The sequence below is a fragment of the Pocillopora damicornis genome, chromosome 6 (assembly GCF_964200805.1).
Source record: "Pocillopora damicornis chromosome 6, jaPocDami1.2, whole genome shotgun sequence".
NCBI classification, from domain to species: domain Eukaryota; kingdom Metazoa; phylum Cnidaria; class Anthozoa; order Scleractinia; family Pocilloporidae; genus Pocillopora; species Pocillopora damicornis.
In genome coordinates this window covers 968,057-988,764 of record NC_142675.1, presented here as the reverse complement: position 1 = coordinate 988,764, position 20,708 = coordinate 968,057, and the positions used below count along the sequence as shown (strand labels likewise).

The 20,708-nt window shown below is 37.0% G+C and overlaps 1 protein-coding gene and 1 long non-coding RNA gene across 2 annotated transcripts; one reads left to right on the top strand and one right to left on the bottom strand.

Annotated features, from left to right (window-relative positions):
- The first annotated feature begins 7,167 nt into the window (after positions 1-7,167).
- On the top strand, positions 7,168-12,712 carry LOC149043346 (uncharacterized). Its single transcript, XM_089209483.1, has 2 exons — positions 7,168-11,251; positions 11,694-12,712. The coding sequence occupies exons 1-2, from the start codon at positions 7,566-7,568 to the stop codon at positions 11,749-11,751; spliced, it is 3,744 nt and encodes a 1,247-aa protein (XP_089065609.1). The 5' UTR covers positions 7,168-7,565; the 3' UTR covers positions 11,752-12,712.
- A 663-nt stretch (positions 12,713-13,375) lies between these two features.
- LOC149043345 (uncharacterized) lies at positions 13,376-19,625 on the bottom strand. The gene is made up of 2 exons (XR_016187686.1): positions 19,478-19,625; positions 13,376-15,091 (listed from the first exon to the last, which is right to left on the bottom strand). It is a non-coding gene; the product is annotated as an uncharacterized LOC149043345 (long non-coding RNA).
- Positions 19,626-20,708: the final 1,083 nt, after the last annotated feature.

Genomic DNA, 20,708 nt, shown 5'->3' with positions numbered 1-20,708 from the left:
TGTCGAAAGAGAGAGAGGTAAGGTAGGGTAGAAGAGTTGGAATGTGGCCAGTGCGGCGGCACGCGACGGGAGGGAGGGGGACAATGCAACGGCCTTATGCGCCTCCTGGCGCAACGAGCGATGATGATGATGATGATATACAGTTCATGGTCAACGTAGTTCCAGTAATAAGGATCGATTTTCCCTGTTTTCTTAGCCGTCTCACCAAAAAAACAGAAACAGATCGGTGTCAGAAACAACAATTCGTTTCATTTAACAACTAAAGTTCTCTAGGTCAGAGCAGGACCTATGAAACACTGAAGCACAATGATCCACAAAAGACACAAAAGGTTAGCTTATGAAGTCATCTTGATGGAATGAAAGTATGTTGTGGATTACGAACCTGTTAATGGGTAAGTTGATTTCCTCTGAATTCACGAATGGCTCCATTGAAAATATTTCTTAGTCCTTGATGATAATGAATGGGTCTGCGTAAATGAAAGAGCAGCCAAGCGACCTTATGAGGCAGCCAGCATTGTGTAAAAGGCAACACAATAGTAAGCCCAGCTTGAGCGAATTTTGTTCCTTTTTCAACCGTTGTTTTTCGGTTAAAATGTTAAAAGTCTTTCGTGTCACTTTTTGTATTTTACAATGGCACAAGAGTCTCAATGGGTTGAAAGCGTTTACGGCTAACGTTTATATGTTAACCAAATGACACACTGTAGAAAGGAAAAATATACGGTTTACTCTTTTTACGACTAATGGTTAGAATTTGTCAATTTTTACGCCTAATGCCTGAATTGTATGGCCGTTTTACAGCTAAATGATAACCCCCTTGAGATCCTCTTGCAATTGTGGTTGTGTCTACAATGAACGTGAGATTAGACACCTCAAAGATAAATATCTCATTATAAAATAATAGGTTTAAAACTATTTGAAAATTCAAGTTCAAAATCTGCAGCGGGTACAAAAGTAAACTAAAGCATCAAATAAGCTACAAAGAATCAAAAAGGACTCAAAAATTCGTCACATCTTAAGATACACTTAAAGTTTTAGTATTTCTTCAATTCGCAATCTTTCATGTTCAATCTAACTTTGACAAATTTGAATATTTCATTTGGTTTTTTTTTACGTGCCTAAATTAATGTTAAGACTTAAGCTGTATTTTTATTCAAGGTCCATTGAAAAATCTCAGATATAAATGATTTTCATGCTAAGACTAAAACAGCATTTTTAACTTTGTTTTCCCATAGTGCTTTTATTTCTTAGAATCGAACAAAGGCTGGGCTCTTATTCAAGAATTCATATTAACGATGGTACAAATATTCTTAACAATAAAATCCCCTGATGAGTGAGCAATCACGAAACAGGCTTGTAGGGATAAAAGTATAGTCTCTCTGTTTTTTTCCCCATCGCAACATATATCGCGCTCTACTCCTACGTATCGAGCACTGTAAAACGGAAAAATCAATACACAGACTTCCTATATATATATATATATATATATATATATATATATATATATATATAGGATGTTATATAATTACAACTAACTACAAGATGTTATATAATTTGATGTGTACATAAATATATATATATATATATATATATATATATATATTTATGTACACATCAAATTATATAACATCTTGTAGCTTTAACATCGCACTTTATCTCCTCAAATTTTCTTTTTAAGCCCGAAGAAAGAGTTCCGGTCATTTTGACGGCTATGGTTTGGTTGGACATTTTCAATCCGTGTCAATCTCCTCCAAGTTCAGCCATCCGTTTTCTCCGCTGTTTTATTTTTACTTCGTTATTTTTTTGTCAGCTCTGTTAAGCAATTTCCATTTACTTAAAGGAAATTCTTTAAACCATAAAAAGGACTCACAGTGGCGTGACGCACTTTCTTAAGTAACGCAACTTTATGGCAATGGTGAATTCCCTTTTGGAGCCGTTGGAAGACCGCTGTAAATAAACTGAAGGTTTTAAGAGGTACACCTCCCACTCTGATCAGACTGAAAGTGGAATTCTTCCCCCCGGGCTTTCAGTTGAGTCAAGTAATCATCAGAGTATCCAGACCACGTGGTTGGAGGGGAGAGCCTTCAATTTCTGCCCTTCAGAGGTGAGCTGAGATTCGCCACTTGTAATCTAACTAAAATAGACATATGCTGCTGATTCTGTTTCTAAAGTTGGCTGCTTCACTTTACAAAGCAACAAAGCATTCAAAGTTGAATTCGTGGTGAGTACGATGTTTCATCATTCCAATGGGCTATATTATCAATTTTACAAAACGTATTTCGACGCCTTTGTAATTAGAGCTATCCTTACAAAGACATTTGATAATGAAATGATTGATATGAGAAACATTATGACTTGCTACAAAGGAACGTAATTCTGCAAAAGTTATCTTTATTTTTTTAGATCATTTTGTATCTCAAGGATTAAAAATCTTTTTCATGTTAAGAATTAGAGGCCATTTAACTCGGTAGTTCTGCCGTTTTGAATTCAAAATTCGTTTCATAAATTAATGTCGAACGACTGGATAAAAGATCAAAACGCTTGTGCCAAAAATTCCCTAAAGTTTTACAAATGTAAAATGTCGTTACGTTTTGATTTTCCGTTCTTTGTTAGTTATCTTTGGCAAAACAAGGTTCAAATCAGTTTAGAAAGACGGAAAAAAGTAATGTTGTTGGCGATACCATTGTAAGAAATGTGTAAAATATGACCATTCGAAATTAAAACTTTTTTATGAAAATATTCGGCATATCTGGAGCCATTAATCTTTATGTGAAATGTCGGTTTGGTTACGCCTAATCTTTTGCCCTCGCTGCCGTGAGTCGTTTAAAGCTTTTCAGTGTCGATGGTAGCATAGCGTAGATGTATAAACAAATCGCACACCGAATTAAATTTCATATTAATTCAAAGCGGGAAAATCTGTTTGCGCGTTTAATTCATGGAGAAGATGGAAAGCGATGGATGTTAGTTTTCTTCAACTCCCATTCTTGTTTTTTGGCAAATTGAACTTAATCTTTACTCTTGTTACTCGTTGTTCTCTCTTTGTTTTAAAAAATTATTTATTCTTTTTATCGATCAATGTTTCACTCCTTCCTTACAACAGCTATTTGCATTTATCTTTGTTCTGCAGAGAACGTCTTATTTCAGTTTCTCATCTTTGGTTTTGGTAGTCACGCGATCAGAATACTTGTCACGACACTTTTAGAAGGTGAGCAGTAAAAGGTATCGATTTAGAAACAATATTTTCCCGCTTTACAAACTGAAATGTTTTGTAATGAGCATTCGATGGCAGAGGAATTTTTGTAACCTCGAAAAAATCCTAGATTTTTGTGAAGAATTTTACTGAAAAATTTTTGTCTTAAACTGGTAATAGTCTAGAAAATAAAACGGCTTATCCAACACGAAGCCTTTGTCTTCCATGATCTAATTTCTAACTCTCCTTTTAAAGTGCTATGATGTTATTGTGAATGATTTAAGAGAATATAGTATTTCATCAAGAAAAACGAACTTTTGATATTAGTTGAATAGTTTTTTCAAAAGTCAGTCTGTGAGTGACAGAATGAGATTAAAGATGGAATATTTTCTCTGTATTTGTATGGGAAAGCTGTATAAAGTTTCCCGATTTAGATTTTTTTTCACATTAGCTGTTGTTATCATCGTTTTTTGCAGCAAAAGCATTATTTCAGTCGCTGGTTTCTGGTGATTTCAGTTCCTGGTTTTTTCCTTGTTTCACGGTCATACGGTCAGAATACTAAACAAGACACTCTTCTTTGTGCGAGGGTAAGAAGCCAAATGAAAAATAAATTTTCTTTCCTTTCCCGTTTTCAAAACTTTTTTCGCCGCCTCAAATCAGGCAAAACAGAAATCAAATTCAAGAACAGCAAATTCACAATTCAAAGAAAAAGCCACAATAATGTACAACGCTCCTCATGGCGTAACAAGGAATTCATGTTTACACGTCGTAGACTTACTTTTACAATGATGTTATTAACCAATCAAACACAGCACTTTGTTCTTAACCGAGCTACTTGCATTTATCTGTTTCTTGCAATCAGTCTCATCACGTTAACAACTAGCACCCTGAACAGCCCATGTTTATTTTTTCAAAGCTTTACAGCTGAAAAACTAAATTTAGCAACAATCGTTCTTTTCCCGTTATAAAAAAATTGAAATATCTTTATGAGTAGCTGATGTGATGATGGGGAAATTTAATGATGTATGACTTTTTATTGTTTCAAACAATCTAACAAAAGTTTATCTTATCAGCAATTCTCCCTTCAAGCTCCTTTACACTACCTTGCTAGTCATAAAAGAGAGTCTGGTATTGTATCTCATTCTCGCCACCTATTCCCTGGAGGAAATGTTGATATTGTAAAGCAAAATATTCCTCACTTCTGTGACTTGAAAGTCTAAAAAATCGGTCAAAGCGCGATCAAAACCACTAAGCTCTTATCAATGCTATGCGAGGAGCTCCAATATTTACTGACGATCTTACGAGCAAGTTGTAATCCAACATCCATCCTTTAGATTTTTAGAATAATTATTTAACCCGATCATTTTAATATTCGATCCAGCAGTAACTCTTTGTACTTGTCTTTTCTTTGTACAGATAATTTCATATCTTCGTGCGGTTTCCTAACTATCCAGATATCCTTTCTTTTCCAAAGGTGAGCGGCTTAAAGTTTATTTCAGAAATATTTAGCGCTAAAATATAGATTTGCTATATCTTAATGATAGACATAAAACCTTGTTGATCGATCTGATTACTCTCACCACTTGATTTCTGTAAGGTATCTTGATATTGTAAGGAGAAACTACATTTCCATCATTTCTTTAAAGATACAAAATACGAAGATCCCGTATGTTATTTTACATATATTATAAAATGTTCAGAGAAATGCGCGCGCTGTGACTGGTCAGAACGATTTCATTATATTTCCATAAAGCACGCGCCTTACGTCACACGAGTGCACTGTTGAAGAAATGTAAAATGGTTTCCATGTTTACATAGCCTGATGTAAACACGAGATAAGCGTAGAAAACCACGACGCCGAGCGGAGTGGTTTCCAGCTTATCGGGTGTTCTCCCAACCTCCCAAGTGTTTACATCAGGCTACGTAAACACGGAAACCATTTTACATTTCTTTTATAAAATAACTAATGAAAGAGGAACGAAAACCGTGTTTACATACGCTCATGTAAAATGGTTTTATGGCCAATCAGAGCGCGCGTACTATTTGAATTATTTTATAATGAGATATAATGCACGCAGCCTACGTCAACGGTACGAGCGCGCGCAATTCACGATACATTTTACAAACGAAGTAAAAAAAGCTTGTGCCTCGAGCATTGCTGAGTTATATAAGCACTTGAGAATTTTTAAGAACACTCGAGAAGTGCGAAAAGTACTCGCCTTCGGCTCGTGCTTGTCCGCACTTCTCGAGTGTTCATAAAAAATTCCCGCGTGCTTACATAACTTAACAATGCCCTCAGCGCGTTTTTTTATTTCTTTATTACAGGCAATTTAGAAAAAAATGTTCTTCCTTAGTTTTTTTTATGGTTTCTTCTTACCAAACGTGTGAGTAAAACGTTCTTATATTAGCTATTTGCAATAACGTTTGTTTGACAGCGAAAGTCTAATTTCACTCTCTTACTTATGTTTTTATCAGTCACACCATCGGGAGACTAAAGAAGACGTTTTCTGTTTTCAAAGGTGAGATTTTTTTCCCATTTTTAGCTCTGTATTGTCAATGTTTCCTTAGTTTCAATTAAGTTGTAAAAGTGCTGTACCAAGAGAACTAACCAGGGAAAAAACCGAACGTCCTGCAAGTGTGACTGATAGAGTTAACAAAAGATATTTAACAAAGCAATTCAACTGTTTAAGTCTCTAAATATACTAGGAAAAGCGAAAAATCCCATATCTAACAAGCTCATTGAGATCAACGGCATTTATATGTATAATTTCACGCATCTCAAAAGCGAGTTTCTGATACTGACACGCCGGCTTTATCTGTACGGGACACAAGGTTAGAAATACCAACACATTTATTTATCTGAACATTCTGGAGACATTGAGTGGTTTCACACTTCGTTTTACAGTGGAATGTAACTTTTTTTATTGAATTTATTTCCATCAAATATTTCTGTTACCAGACAACACAACATTTTTGTGGCGTAGAAGAACGTCCCTAGATCAATGAAAGATGTTTTGATTTGTCTCGATTCATAATCAGATTTAAGTACTGAAGAATTTAATGAAGAGCAAGAGATTAGAAGCAAATTAAGTCCCTGGATTTTGAAAGTCAATTTGATAGCTTTGGTATGATACTGCAATGAAATACAGAAATATCAGAGACAATTGAAAGTTTTCGAGACTGCAAGAGTTATCAAATAGATTACCAAAGTAAAACAAGAAAACCTTCTCGCATGTTGACCATCCTGGCTGCGCGGGTAAAAAATATCAACATTGGTAAAACTACCATAACCAAAATTTTATAATTTCTTGCCGTAAAGTATGAAGGGAATGATTTTAAAAAATTTGAGGATACATTCAGGTAGGAAAAATATTTTTAAAAAAATGACAAAGAAGGAAACATCTATCTCGTTAAATTTTTCTGTTGTTGAAGGTTTATATGTACTGTATTCTTTCAAGTAATTTTCAATTCCAAATTGAAAATCTAATCCGGTAAAAATCTTTCCGATTTAAGCCGCTCACTCGGCTGGAGCGAGTGATAGGGGGGGTGCATGAGGGCGAAAAAAAGGGTGAGCACAAGGGATGGGAAAGAAGAACCTAGCTCCTTCATAGTCCTACAAAAAAATTCAGCCACTTACCGTCCACTAAGAAAGAAGGGACAGCTTGCGCTTTCATCTTCTCTCCTGATAAAAATCACAGATATAGGATTCTTCAGGAAAAGTCAAAATTGTTCTTCAAAACCAAAACATATCAATAACATAAATGCCATCTGTTGAAGTTAGAAGTCCGAGGAAATCTTCTCCCTGAGCAAAAAGCATTATTCAGGAAAGTTCTTTCAACTAACAGGCAGATACAGCGAGTTGCAGAGGTCAGTGTGAATGACATGAATGCACGCGCAAGACGCGTCGTGTAGAATACATTCCCACTAAAATGGTCCCGTTCTATTCACAATGTCTACCCAGTAGAAGTTCCAGAAATAATAATGTTGATGTAGATTCAACACATTTTATGTCGTTTAATTTGTTACACAAACACCAATTTAGCAATGCTTTGAGTTGAACTTAAATTTTAACGGCTAACGGTGCTAATTTCAATTCACCCTCTAATGAATGTAAGTGGAAGTCACTTTCAAACAGAACACTGCGACCAGATTAAGTTCTAATTAATTGTGTGGCATGTAAAAAGTAAATAATCAGTGAGTTGAACGCCAGCATAGCACGAGCAATGGATTAACCGATGATCAATTGGTTAAAAAAATTGATAGAGCTTGTCTTGAATTAAACAAGAAAGACAAGAGGCGCTCATGCATCTATAGAAAGTCTTTGCTGATTCTTTTCTCACGTTTGGGGAAATTCTTTTAACATTCAGGACATAACGTAATGAATAACGCCGCAGAAATCCTAAAGTTAGTCCAGATTGGTTTGGATGTCGCCATATTTCTCCTCAACACTGATCGTGGCCTACAAGCGACCGAGTTATGTAATGAATGTTTATTTCTACTTCACAAGCTTGACTCTGGTATTGACCTTGATCATGATATCGCTGATGTATTATTCAATGTGTTCTACGCCATCTCTGGTTACACAAATGCAGTACGATACACCACAAAACTTATTGACAAGTTTTTCCTCGCTGGAGAACTAACCATACAACTGGGAGACAAATACACGGCAAAATGTTGGTTTGCAGAGGCAAAGCAACTTTGTAAAAGCGCTCTTACCATCATGAAAGCGATTGGCCACCGTAGAGAAGAGGCAGTGGCTTACGCGAGACTTGGATCTCTTTGTTTTATCCTCTGCGAGTATCTAAAGGCGAAAAAATATTATTATAAAGCACTTGCCATCGCGATAGAAATCGGCGACAGGAAAGGAGAAGGAACAATATACGGGAACCTCGGAGCTGTGTTTCAATCCCTTGGCGAATATCAGAAGGCCAAAGAATATTACGAGAAAGCACTTGCCGTCGCGATAGACATCGGCGACAGAAATGGTGAAGGAACAACATACGGGAACCTCGGAGGTGTGTTTCAATCCCTTGGCAAATATCAGAAGGCCAAAGAATATAATGAGAAAGCACTTGCCGTCGTGATAGAAATCGGCGACAGAAATGGTGAAGGAACAACATACGGGAACCTCGGAGCTGTGTTTCAATCCCTTGGCGAATATCAGAAGGCCAAAGAATATTACGAGAAAGCAATTGCCATCGCGATAGACATCGGCGACAGAAATGGAGAAGGAACAAGATACAGGAACCTCGGAGGTGTGTTTCAATCCCTTGGCGAATATCAGAAGGCCAAAGAATATTGCGAGAAAGCACTTGCCATCGCGATAGACATCGGCGACAGAAATGGAGAAGGAAGAACATACGGGAACCTCGGAGCTGTGTTTCGATCCCTTGGCGAATATCAGAAGGCCAAAGAATATTACGAGAAAGCACTTGCCGTCGCGATAGACATCGGCGACAGAAATGGTGAAGGAACAACATACGGGAACCTCGGAGGTGTGTTTCAATCCCTTGGCAAATATCAGAAGGCCAAAGAATATAATGAGAAAGCACTTGCCGTCGTGATAGAAATCGGCGACAGAAATGGTGAAGGAACAACATACGGGAACCTCGGAGCTGTGTTTCAATCCCTTGGCGAATATCAGAAGGCCAAAGAATATTACGAGAAAGCAATTGCCATCGCGATAGACATCGGCGACAGAAATGGAGAAGGAACAAGATACAGGAACCTCGGAGGTGTGTTTCATTCCCTTGGCGAATATCAGAAGGCCAAAGAATATTGCGAGAAAGCACTTGCCATCGCGATAGACATCGGCGACAGAAATGGAGAAGCAACAACATACGGGAACCTCGGAGCTGTGTTTCGATCCCTTGGCGAATATCAGAAGGCCAAAGAATATTACGAGAAAGCACTTGCCATCGCGATAGACATCGGCGACAGAAATGGAGAAGGAAGAACATACGGGAACCTCGGAGTTGCGTTTATTTCCCTTGGCGAATATCAGAAGGCCAAAGAGTATTTCGAGAAAGCACTTGCCATCGCTATAGAAATCGGCGACAGAAATGGAGAAGGAACAACATACGTGAACCTCGGAGGTGTGTTTGAATCCCTTGGCGAATATCAGAAGGCCAAAGAATATTGCGAGAAAGCAATCACCATCGTAAAAGGAATAGGAGACAGAAGAAACGAATGTTCAGCATACATAGCCCTTGGAAACGTTTACTGCGGCCTTAGGAAATATCGTCAAGCTAAAGAATATTTCGACAAAGCACTCAGCATCAGTACAGCAATTGGACAAAGAGGAGAAGAAGGATGCGGTTCCATGGGTTTGGCAGCAGTGTTCGCTTTTATCAATGACAATCAGAAAGCAAAAGAACATTCTCAGAAGGCGCTCACCATCAGCAAGGAATGTGGCGATAAAGCTCTGGAAGGACTAAGTTACCTCAACCTCGGAAATCTATCTAGATCGCTTGGTGAATACGACGAGGCAGAAGATTACTTAGAGAAGGCTCGCTCCATAAGCAGTGGAATTGGAGACATAATGACTGAGTTTAGAAGCCTTCTCAGCATCACACAGTTAAAGGTATCGCAATCACAGGTTGTGGAGGCAAAGGAACATCTCCTTCAATGTATTGGAAAATATGAACAATTGAGGAGTTTTCTTAAAGGAAACAAAGAGTTTGAAATATCTCTGTTAGAAGAGCACGGTAGTTTTCCTTATCACTTGCTCACTACTTTGCTTTGCGATACTGGCAAATTTCAAGACGCTCTTTATGTCCAGGAGCTGGGACGAGCGAGAGTCCTAGTAGAATGCATGGCAGAGAAGTTCTCCGTTGAAAGCCACATCTCGGCTGATCCAAAGTTATGGTTTGGGATTGAAAACATCGTGAAAAAAGATAGTAACTGTGTCTTTTTGTACATTTCGTATCGTGAGCGGCAAGTTTGTCTCTGGGTTTTGAAAGCAAATGGAGACATTTCCTTTCGAGTCACCGACAAAGTGAAAGACAGCACTTTCATTCCTGAGAATGTTTACAACGTGGAGGGAATTTTCAAAAAGAGCGCCGCCAGCTTTAGCGTTTTATTCACAGCGAATTGCGAAGATCGATCTTTGGATGGCAACGTAACGACATCTCTTTTGGAAGAGAGCCGAGCAACTTTGCGCGGTGACGAAAGCAAAGAAACCGAAAGAATTCATCATTTGTGTTACAAATGGATCATCGCTCCTGTGGTAGATTTACTTACAGAGCCTGAAATCATCATTGTGCCGGATCGTTTCTCCTATCGAGTCCCATTTGCTGCCTTGCGTGATGAATCAGCCGGAAAGTATCTATCAGAGACTTACAGAATCCGTATCGTCCCTTCTCTGACGACCCTCCAGCTCATTCATGATTGTCCAGCGGATTATCACAGTGAAACTGGTGCACTTGTAGTGGGTGATCCTACGGTTGGCCAGGTGTATTACGATGGACGTGTCACTAACTTTGTATCATTGTTCTGTGCTAGAAAGGAAGCAGAGATGGTTGGTCGACTGCTGGGAGTTCAGCCTTTGTTAGGAGAGTCTGCAACTAAGCAGGCAGTGCTTCATGCGATACCTTCAGTGAGTCTCATACATGTTGCCGCGCATGGAAATGCCGAAAGAGGAGAGATTGCCCTGTCGCCTAAATGTCCTAAATGTATCACCAACAGTTTTCCACAAGAAGAAGACTACCTCTTGACAATGTCCGACATTTTCGGAGTTCAAGTGCGAGCAAAACTGGTTGTATTGAGCTGTTGTCACAGTGCGCGTGGATTGGTCAAAGCCGAAGGAGTTCTTGGAATCGCTCGTGCATTCTTAGCATCCGGTGCACGTTCAGTGTTGGTAGCATCGTGGGCCATAGAAGACGAAGCAACGGAGCAGCTCATGAATCATTTCTACAAACACCTTGTACGTGGAGAAAGTGCCAGTGAATCTCTTCATCAGGCCGTAAAATGGTTGAGAAGCAACGGCTTTCCCAAACCTAATCAATGGGCTCCATTTGTGCTGATGGGAGACGACGTGACGTTGGATTTTACATACATCGGGTAGGTCTAGTTCTGATAAGAAATTTCCATTAGCTATCTTAGAGACTGTTAAGCAGGGGGGGGGGAGAGGAGGGTTGGAGGCTGCTTGAGGATTTTGGTTGTCTCCTAGTAAAATTCACCTGTACCCCTGTAAGGCTCCATAATATTCTTTAGACCCCCCTCCCCCCCTCCCCCACAGAACCAGAAGATTTTGATGAATCGTTTTCAAAATTGGCCTTGAATCAAATTTGCTTTTGTGTGCGAAATCTTCAGAAATTATTCTTCAAACGGAAGCCCAAGAGGATGATAGACAGGCCAAAGTAAATGCAACGAAAGCAACTTGAGAGATATAAGCTACCTGATGACTTTGAAGTTGATAGCTATTTGAGCTGCATGTCTGGCTACTTTGAATTTCTGATCTGTATAATGCTTTAGAGTTGAAATTGTATTATGTTTGTTTCAGGAAAGAGGAACACAAGGAGGACAACAATGAAGCAGGGAAGAAACAGAGTAACAACTGATCCTGCACAAAGATTATCTTTCCTGAACATTGTTTTTGAATGGACACTGGTATTAGTTTGAGCAGAAATTGTTCATTTTATTGTAGATAAATGGTTATTTTTTAATGCTCTTTCAAATAAGGCTGAATCGAAAGCTAGTGACACTGAAAGCTGCATTTCAGCCCTCAGACCTATTAAGGGGACTAAAATGAATCAGGATGAAAAATTTGAAAGCATGAAATTAACTAAATGTTTATTAGTATGAGAATTTTGGTAAAGTTTCCTTTGGATCATAATCGGGAAACTCTAAACTAAACACTAACTTGTTTTGTTAGTTATGTAAAAAACAGAAGAAAAGGAGAACAAGCATTGCACAAAATACTACTGCAAAAGTCAAACAGATGAGTGAAAACAATTCCTAAGATATCAATGAAACAATCTCCCAGAATTCAGAGCAGAAAGATAACTGATATTATTGAAAAGATAGTTGGAATACCTGAAGGAAAACAAAATCACAAACCAGGAATGCATGGCTTTGTTGTGTACGATGTTGTACAAAAGGCAGTTTTCTATGCATTTCTTCCCTCTACCTTAGTTGGGTGGGGAGGTCAGTATTGTCATATTTTTGTCTTTTAGAACTTTCAGGAAAAGGTAAATGCTAAAGAAGTTGTTGATATGATGTTTTAAAATGGTTCATCAAAAGGATCTGTTAGGAATAATATAATTAGTGATGAGATTTTGTAACTGATGGCAGGCTTTTGTTCCTAATGGTCAGTGGCTCCTAAAAACTTATTGATTCTTAGGAGGCCTACTTATTCTTTGGCCAACTTGAAGGCTTTTGTTCCTGTGGTCGCTTTACATTTTTCTCTTATTTGAAGTACTTTTGCATTTTTTATTTTCCTCTGATTTTTCAGTTTTGTTAATTAAGTGAAATTTATTATTTTTCTAAGATAAGAGTAAATAAATAAAACTGAGAATGGAATTGGATTGTTGGAGTTAATTCTCAGATTTAGTTTCCAGCCTTAGACTTGGTCTGACAAAATACACAAAACAATTGTTTTCTGCAGAGTTTTATCCACAAATTCACAATCGTGTCACATTGATTTTCTTTTTTCACTACCTCCTTTAATGTTTTGGCCTTCCTTGTGTTTTGCCATTGATTATCATTTTTACATTGACTCATGGCCAAGTGTATTCAACAGCTCAGAAACTTCATCACCAAACTACCCCTGTATTGGAATGACCACATTGAATTTTGATGTAGTATGGGGGCTGAAGAGCAACAGTCTGTGGAGAGAGATTTGTGCTGAGGACTGTGTGCCGTTTGAAAGTGAAATGATGGTGAAGGTGGGGGAGGGGGGAGACAAACCATAGTTCCTCCACCCTCCCTCCTCTAGGTTTCCCTTACGTTCTCCTATCCCTGATGCTCCTCCTTATCCCACTTCATACCAGCCAACTTTCACAATTCATTTTTCCACACTGAACCATTTAGCTACCAAAAGTGATGAAAATGCAACTTCCCTAAAAACATAAGTGCATTGTTGAGTAAACAAGTAAAGAGAATTAAGTTCATCAGCTTAGAGGAGGTAGATTCCATCATCCTTTTAACTGACATCCCAGGAAATGAACAACTACAAGGTCAAGATAATTCTAAATCCTTTAACCCTTTAACTCCCACGAGTGACCAAGACAGAATTTCTCCTTATAATATCAACACAATATCAACAAGATAAGTGATGAGATTAAAGAAAAATATCAATTTGGGAATAATTAGTTGATCCAATACTCAATTCTCTGAACTAACATTATAGGAATTGTATAGTTGACATTAAGGAGAATTAGAAATTTGATCTGGGAGTTAAAGGGTTTAGGTTACTTCCCAGCTTCGCAGGTGTCCTTCAGGAAAAAATTCGTACGCATGCTAGTTTAACCAAAATCATAGCAAACTATATATCAGAAGAAAGCTTGATAAATGCAGATTACTATAAAAAAATATAATTTAAGCAACCTTCCTTTAAGGAAGTGACAGAAGCCAGTAAGGCATAAAGCAACTGAAGGTTCTTCTATTGAATTTATCAGGCATCGGATGCTGATGCATGAGCAAAATAGCTGCACAGTCACATTCACAAGGCATTGATCAACATAAGTGTGTTGTGCTTTTTCGATATTCTGATTGGTTGAGTAGATATCAGCATCTAAAGTTAGAGTACCTAAAAATATGCGAGACATGTTGTGTAAAAGGACTCCACAGGACAAATATTTCAAATATCAAAATTTCCCAACACACTTTCGGTTATCATTATTCCTAGGATGTTTTAGGGAAATTTGATGAAAATCGATCAAATCTATACACCATATAAATTCATTCAAAGCTGTTGTATTCCTCCCTAAATCACACATGAGATTTTAGCTCCTAAACGTTTGCAAACAACTTGTGCCATGCCAGGAGATTACCTCACCTCCTGAAAACGCACACTGATAGGACAATGGGACCTCCTCGTGTCAATGACAATGGATCAAGATTTCCTGTAAAAAGTGACCCATTGCCTCTGAAGGAGGGAACTAACCTTAACTCCCAGAAGTGATTAACATTTAACTTTCCCTATAATATCCATATATTACTTGGCAAACAGGTAATGAGAATACTCATGTAGAAGTTGTTGTCTTGATCTAACATCAAATTCTCAAAACTAACTTACAAAGAAATGTGTAGCAGCTTGAGGGGAGAATTAGCAATTAGATCTTAGGAGTTGAAGGGTTAATTAAAATAAAATATCAGAAAAAAGATTGCTTGGCTGATGCTAATACTGTGCCTTTTCTCTCAAATAAGCCATAATTGAGTAAGTTAAGTTTTTGAATGAGTTCTATATCTTAAGAGTGTGAACTCTAGGAGCAGGTGAAAATTTAAAGATCTAAACAAAATAGAGAATTATTTATATCACCAATTGGTTGAAATCTTGTTTCACTTGCTTGCAAGGGCACAAAAAGAATATAAAGCAAGTTTGGTTTAATATGAAGAAGGATGTTTTTTGTCACATCACAAGTAGGGGACAAAACAATTCTGATGGGGAATCAAATCTTAGACTTTCTGAATCAACCCCACAATTGGACACTGAGCCACAGAGACTCTCTTGACAAAGGCCATTACAAGGTTCATGTGTCATGGTAGGTTGTTTACACTTTGTTGCTGGATACAAAGCCATCTTTGAGTCCACAAACTACACAATTCTTTTCCACATCTGTTCTCTGCTCTGTTCTGGAATTGTTCCTTTTCGGCCAATATGCTTGTCTCACACCTGGCTCATATCAACTTTACTGGATTCATGACACATCTTGCCTTAAGTCTCTCTTCTGACTGTTTCTGTGAGAAAACAACAATGAGCAAGTCAATATGTATCATTTTAATTCAAAGTGGTCCTATATTTAAGCACTTTGCTCTTGAAGTATACAAACTAGTAAGAATGGATGGATGAGATATTCTGAGGAAGCAGATGTTGACGGAAGCTGTAGATTATGAAGGGGAAATGTAAACAGAAATGATTTCCATACCCATGACCATCTAATTAAAAGATAGAACAAACACTAACTCCAACGATGCTAAATTTCTCATGTGCAAAGGAAAGAAACCTTAGTGAAGTTTACAAAATAACCTAACACTTATTAAGATTTCCAAACTACTTAAATTTCCATCAGAGATAAAAAAATTGAATTTCCCCCAATATGTTTTCTTAACAAATTTATTCAAACAAATACTATCATGCCTATAAAAGACACCAGCCATAATAGAGAGAAGAAAATTTATTCTCTTAGTCAGTAATTAGTGCGTCATTGAAAAAGTCATTTCTGTAGATTTACAGAAATTTTATTGCTACCCAAGTGGTAAGTCAAAGACAATTGTTACAGAAGATTCCAAAGAGGATTGCAAGTTTGTAAAATGGGTAGCTTGTAAAACAAATGTCAAAGGAAATTTTTAATTCAATCAACAAACTTGACCATTTCCCACAAAGGAAAAAGTGTGAGGAATTTTTTCCTGCTCATGAAATGTGCTTAATGCAATGTCAAAAGGTTACCTGAGTAGCTGAGTAGACAATTCAAACGCACATAGAATGAGAAGTGCTCTTCAATAATTGTAGAAGATAGTGCTGAGATATATTTGTGTTTGATCAAAGTAGCAATTGAGGTTAAGTGGTTCGAACTAAGGGAAAATATTACACAAACTAAAGTAAAAAAAAATGCGTTTCAAAATGTAACATTGCCCTGACTTAAAATGAAGCGATTGCAGAGGAAACTTAAAACAAGAACTACACCAATAACACAGACAAAAGGTAAAATGTAAGAGAGATAAAGCAAATAACTGACAGTGATGGCATCTAAGAACAAACTTATGGCAATGCACTTAGGTAGAGATTATCTGGTAGTGATGATCAAAATTGAATCTCTTTAAGTGCCCTTAAATAGGAATTGATTGGAGATAACAAACTTAATAATTGTGTAATAATAATTAACTAACAAAAGAATGGTTGACAAAAGTAAACCAGAACAAAAGGATAATAAAGAGTGTTCTAACTATACATTTTGAAACTAACAGTAAACTCTAAAGTAGAATCTCTGTTGCTCAATAAAAATTGCAACATTGTACAAGCACATCTAAGCTATCAAACAGTTTCATGATCCACATCTTTGTCTCTCAAAAGAAAGTTTCTTTTCAGCTTTCTAAAGGAGATAAACAATAAGTGCCATGAATGCATATTCTTTCTATAGTTAAAAATTACTATAACAGCTTTGTTGTTTCCTTACAGGTATTCTTAGCTTGCCAAAAAAGAGAGAAAGGACATAATGAGCCTATTTCAAGATTACTGTAACAATAAACACTGTTACTCTGTACTTGCAGAACTATTATCAACAACATAAAAATGTTATTATCATATTATATTATCATCAAAAATAGTCTACCAAAGTAATTTGCCTATTTGACATTGCATCTGGAATTTTTATTTATTTATTTTGCTAGTAGGCCTGCAATGCATTGAGAAACAGCACTGAATGAAGAACATCTGACCTGTCAAACAAATAAACCATCAATTTTTTTCTTTCTGAAGAAATAAAAATATGAAGACATAACAATAATCACAGTGAATGCAAGTGAGGATTTCTAAACTATATCACATATTCTGTTCATGGCTGCACATCAGTGAGAGAGTTTTTTTTTCTCACAAAAGGCAATCGAAGCCTAAAAACATAAAGCAAGAACTTATATCAAAATTGTAGTAAACACTTTTGGCTTGCACTTAGAGAATTATTGTTATTATTGCTATTATTACATCTATTCTTGTCATTATTAAAAAAAGTAAACAATAGGCCTGCAATGCATTGGGAAACAAAAAATCTATCTCACGGCTTATTTGTGATTGATAAGGGACAATGTAAGCACTCCAACATAGGTCTGCAGTGCATACCTGTGTTGCTTTTCATTCACAACAAGGGGTTTTCTCTATGACAAATCACCAAGACCAACAAATGGATGAAACACAAAACCTCTCTGAGTTTTTAAGAGAAAAGAAATGTCTCTAAGTGTAATGAAGACCCCTATACATTTCACCCTTTAACTCTCATGGAAATCATGACTGAATTTCTAATTATAATATCAAAACAATATCAAGAAGACAAGTGATGAGAACAAAGAGAATCAACACCATCATCATCTTCATTATCACAAAGTAAGATCTCCATGTACACCTCAGCAGTCTTTTTAGGTAAAAAAACAAAACAAAAACAAAAAAAGTGGAAGAATCATCATTATCATCATCACTGTTATTATCACAAAAGAGATGTTTTCTATGAAAAATTAGTGAGACCAAATAATGGATATAAAAAAAATCCTATCTGAGTTTTTACAAGAAAGTGACAATGTGTGATGAAGACCCCATCAGATTTAACCTTTTAACTTTCAAGAGTGAAAATTTACCATGATAATAATATCAAAACTAAATCAAGGAGACAAGTGATGAGAATAAAGAAAAGTATTAATTAGGGGATTATTGGTTGATCCAATAACAAATTCTCAAAACTAACATCATAGGAATTTTAGGGTAGAAAGTAAGGAGAATTACTAATGAGATCTTGGGAGTGTAATGGTTGAAAGAATCTGCTCTTTGACTCAATCAACTCTCATTGTATTTCAAAAGCATATGACAAAGGAAATATTTCAGCTTCAGACAAGTTAAAGAATCCTTCATATAAACACTCAAGCACTTTGAGGAGAAATATAACCCCCAATTATTCTATGACAAAGCCAAAGTCCTAAAAGTTAGATAAGTGACAATGTATGATGAACACCCTGATCATCATCATCATCAAATTTGAAGTACATAAGACAAAGGAAATGTCTTAGGTCAAGGAGATTTAAAGAATCCTTTAGATGAACAGTCAAACACTTCAAGGAAAGATTTCCCTATAACCCCATACTTTAAAGATGTAGTCCTAAAATCAGTGCACTGTTTATGCCAATGTTTCTATGTTCATAAAACTGTGTGTATAATGATCTATGGGTTACACAGAAATCTTGCCTACTCTGACACAGAGCAACACATGTACAGATGACTGGCCTCAATTCAAATCATTTCAAACCTCATAATTGTTTAGCCATGTGAGACCTTGAGATGTCAAGGTTACATATATACCACATGTAAGTTATCCCTGCCAAATTGGACTAGTTTTACCCTGTAACTCCCATGAGTGACCAAGACAGAATTTCTCCTTACAATATCAGTACAATATCAAGCAGACAAGTGATGAGAATAAAGAAAAATATTAATATAGGAATTACTAGTTGATCCAATACCAAATTCTCCAAACTTTCATCACAAGAACTATAAGGCTGACAGTAAGGAGAATTACTAATGAGATCTTACGAGTTAAAGGGTTAAGGTGATTCCTCAGTAATTAGCCCTGCACATCATGTACTGTGCATAATATCACATAATCAAGCCAATAAGCATATATGCATTCCAAGAACATTGTATTGTTTATCAATCAATGGACCAGGTAAAGAGGTGCTATGGTCTTTACCTCTTAAATGAGCAAAGTGACCATGTTTTATTTCCCATAGTTTCAAATTATGACCCTGAAAGGAATGACTCTAAGAACATTTTGAGTCGATATCGTTTAAATTTGCGTGATATTCCCTAAAATTATATATTAAATTGTTCCATACACTCGAGACTTACTACCTATCAAGCTTTTTTCCAGCAGCAGCAAAATGTACAGTGAACCGATGAAATGACGGGCATGATTAGTGCCAGTACAGGCATAAATGGGGTAAGTTTGGTGCATATATCTCCTAAACAAGCGAGATGACCTATCTCTCTTTTTGTATTTTTCGAAACAGACATTGGTAAGGAACATTTAAGGAAAGTTTACCATAAATTGTCCCATAACTTCTTTTCTGAAGAATCACCTTGAAGGTAGTTAAATAATTAAATCAAGTGAAATCAATTTCAGAAGTCGTATGTTGTCACTCCAGTCATTTGTAATAGACCATCTTATTATTCATCCACGACATTAGGTCATCGACTGAAAAAATTAAGGGTAAAATTTCCGCACAGCCCCATACTACATTATGCATTCAGTTCTTGGATAGAGAAAACAACGACAAAACAATACAATACAAGAAAGTACAAAGCGTACCCAGATTGAAACACTATGACTTTTAATATTCAGAGCTGTACACTGAAACTTTCTTTCTTACCTCATTCTGGAACAATTCTGTTAGAAAGGGAATGTGCCTGAAAAAGTGTTTAGCGAAAAGTGTTTACCAGATGACATCGTACAGAAGATCATTCTGAATTAAGCCGTTTTGAAAATTCGAGTTAGTAGTGGGTACAATGAAATTGCTGGGTCGCGAATTCCCACGTAGACTCTGTGACCCCCTTCCGCAGTATGATTTTATTGTGTCAGCGGTCGTCCCACTTTAGTAATAACTAACTAAGGGAGCTCAACTTGGGGACTAGGGTTGAATCAGCTGTTAATTATAACCAGCGGCAAGAATCCCGCGCTATTACTTAAAGTCACGTCCCTATCAGGGCTCATTGACCTTGCCTTGCTAACGAGATGTCATCCGAATTTTTGCAACGCGGGCTATTGGCCTTAGCTGTAATCCAAATAGTTCTGGCAAACAATCTACGCTAGTTAAAAAGGAAATCGAGTTTCTTTATGCAAACCTCTGCGAGGTACGCGTTGATAGTGACTACGGTTACGGGTTTTTAGATGGGACAGAGGAACGGAAGGAAGATCTCATTGAGCAATTCACCACATTGAATTCTACCTGTTTTGTGCGCTCCACAACAGAGGTCAAGGAAAGGTCGCGGAGATCATCCGAAAATGGTATTTTCAATCTTCTTTACTTTTTCTTTTGAGCATTTTAGGTTTGCAATTTTCGGGAAAAGGAAAACGATTGCGCAAAACAGAGGACGAATACAGTCAAGGCAGGCCATGCCAGGGTTTTCATGTTTATATTACAAAACAACTTGACCTTTCGCTGCCTTTTGTTTGTTTAAGGCGGAAATATTCTAGTCATTTATGGAGCCCAGATGCGACGTCCATATTTTAATGAAGAAATGAAAGCGAAATATTATGTCGCAACAGTTCAATAAAATTTAGCCATCAAATGGCCAGGATTTTAATTTCGGTAATTATCCGAAGGCATCTACAGTATCCGTTCCACACGTGCGTTGACAGACTATTGCACAACTTCCACCGGTGAGAAAATGAGTACGAAGAAATTCTAAATCATCGTCATAAAAGTCAACAATCATTCACGGTTGTCAAGATTTAGCGACTATTTAATAAAGCGTTTTTCTTAGTCTAAAAATGATAACATTTTTCTTTAACCTCGGCCCGAAAGGTTTTTAACAGTTTACATGGGTTTGGAAGAAAAGACAAGGCGCTGTGAAAAAACATGCGCGTGTGGACCGGATCTG

Excerpts from the sequence above, each read along its gene's own strand:
- LOC149043346 (XM_089209483.1), top strand. The coding sequence starts at position 7,566 with ATGAATAACGCCGCAGAAATCCTAAAGTTAGTCCAGATTGGTTTGGAT. Across the intron at positions 11,252-11,693 it reads TTGGATTTTACATACATCGG|GAAAGAGGAACACAAGGAGG; the intron begins GTAGGTCTAGTT and ends TGTTTGTTTCAG.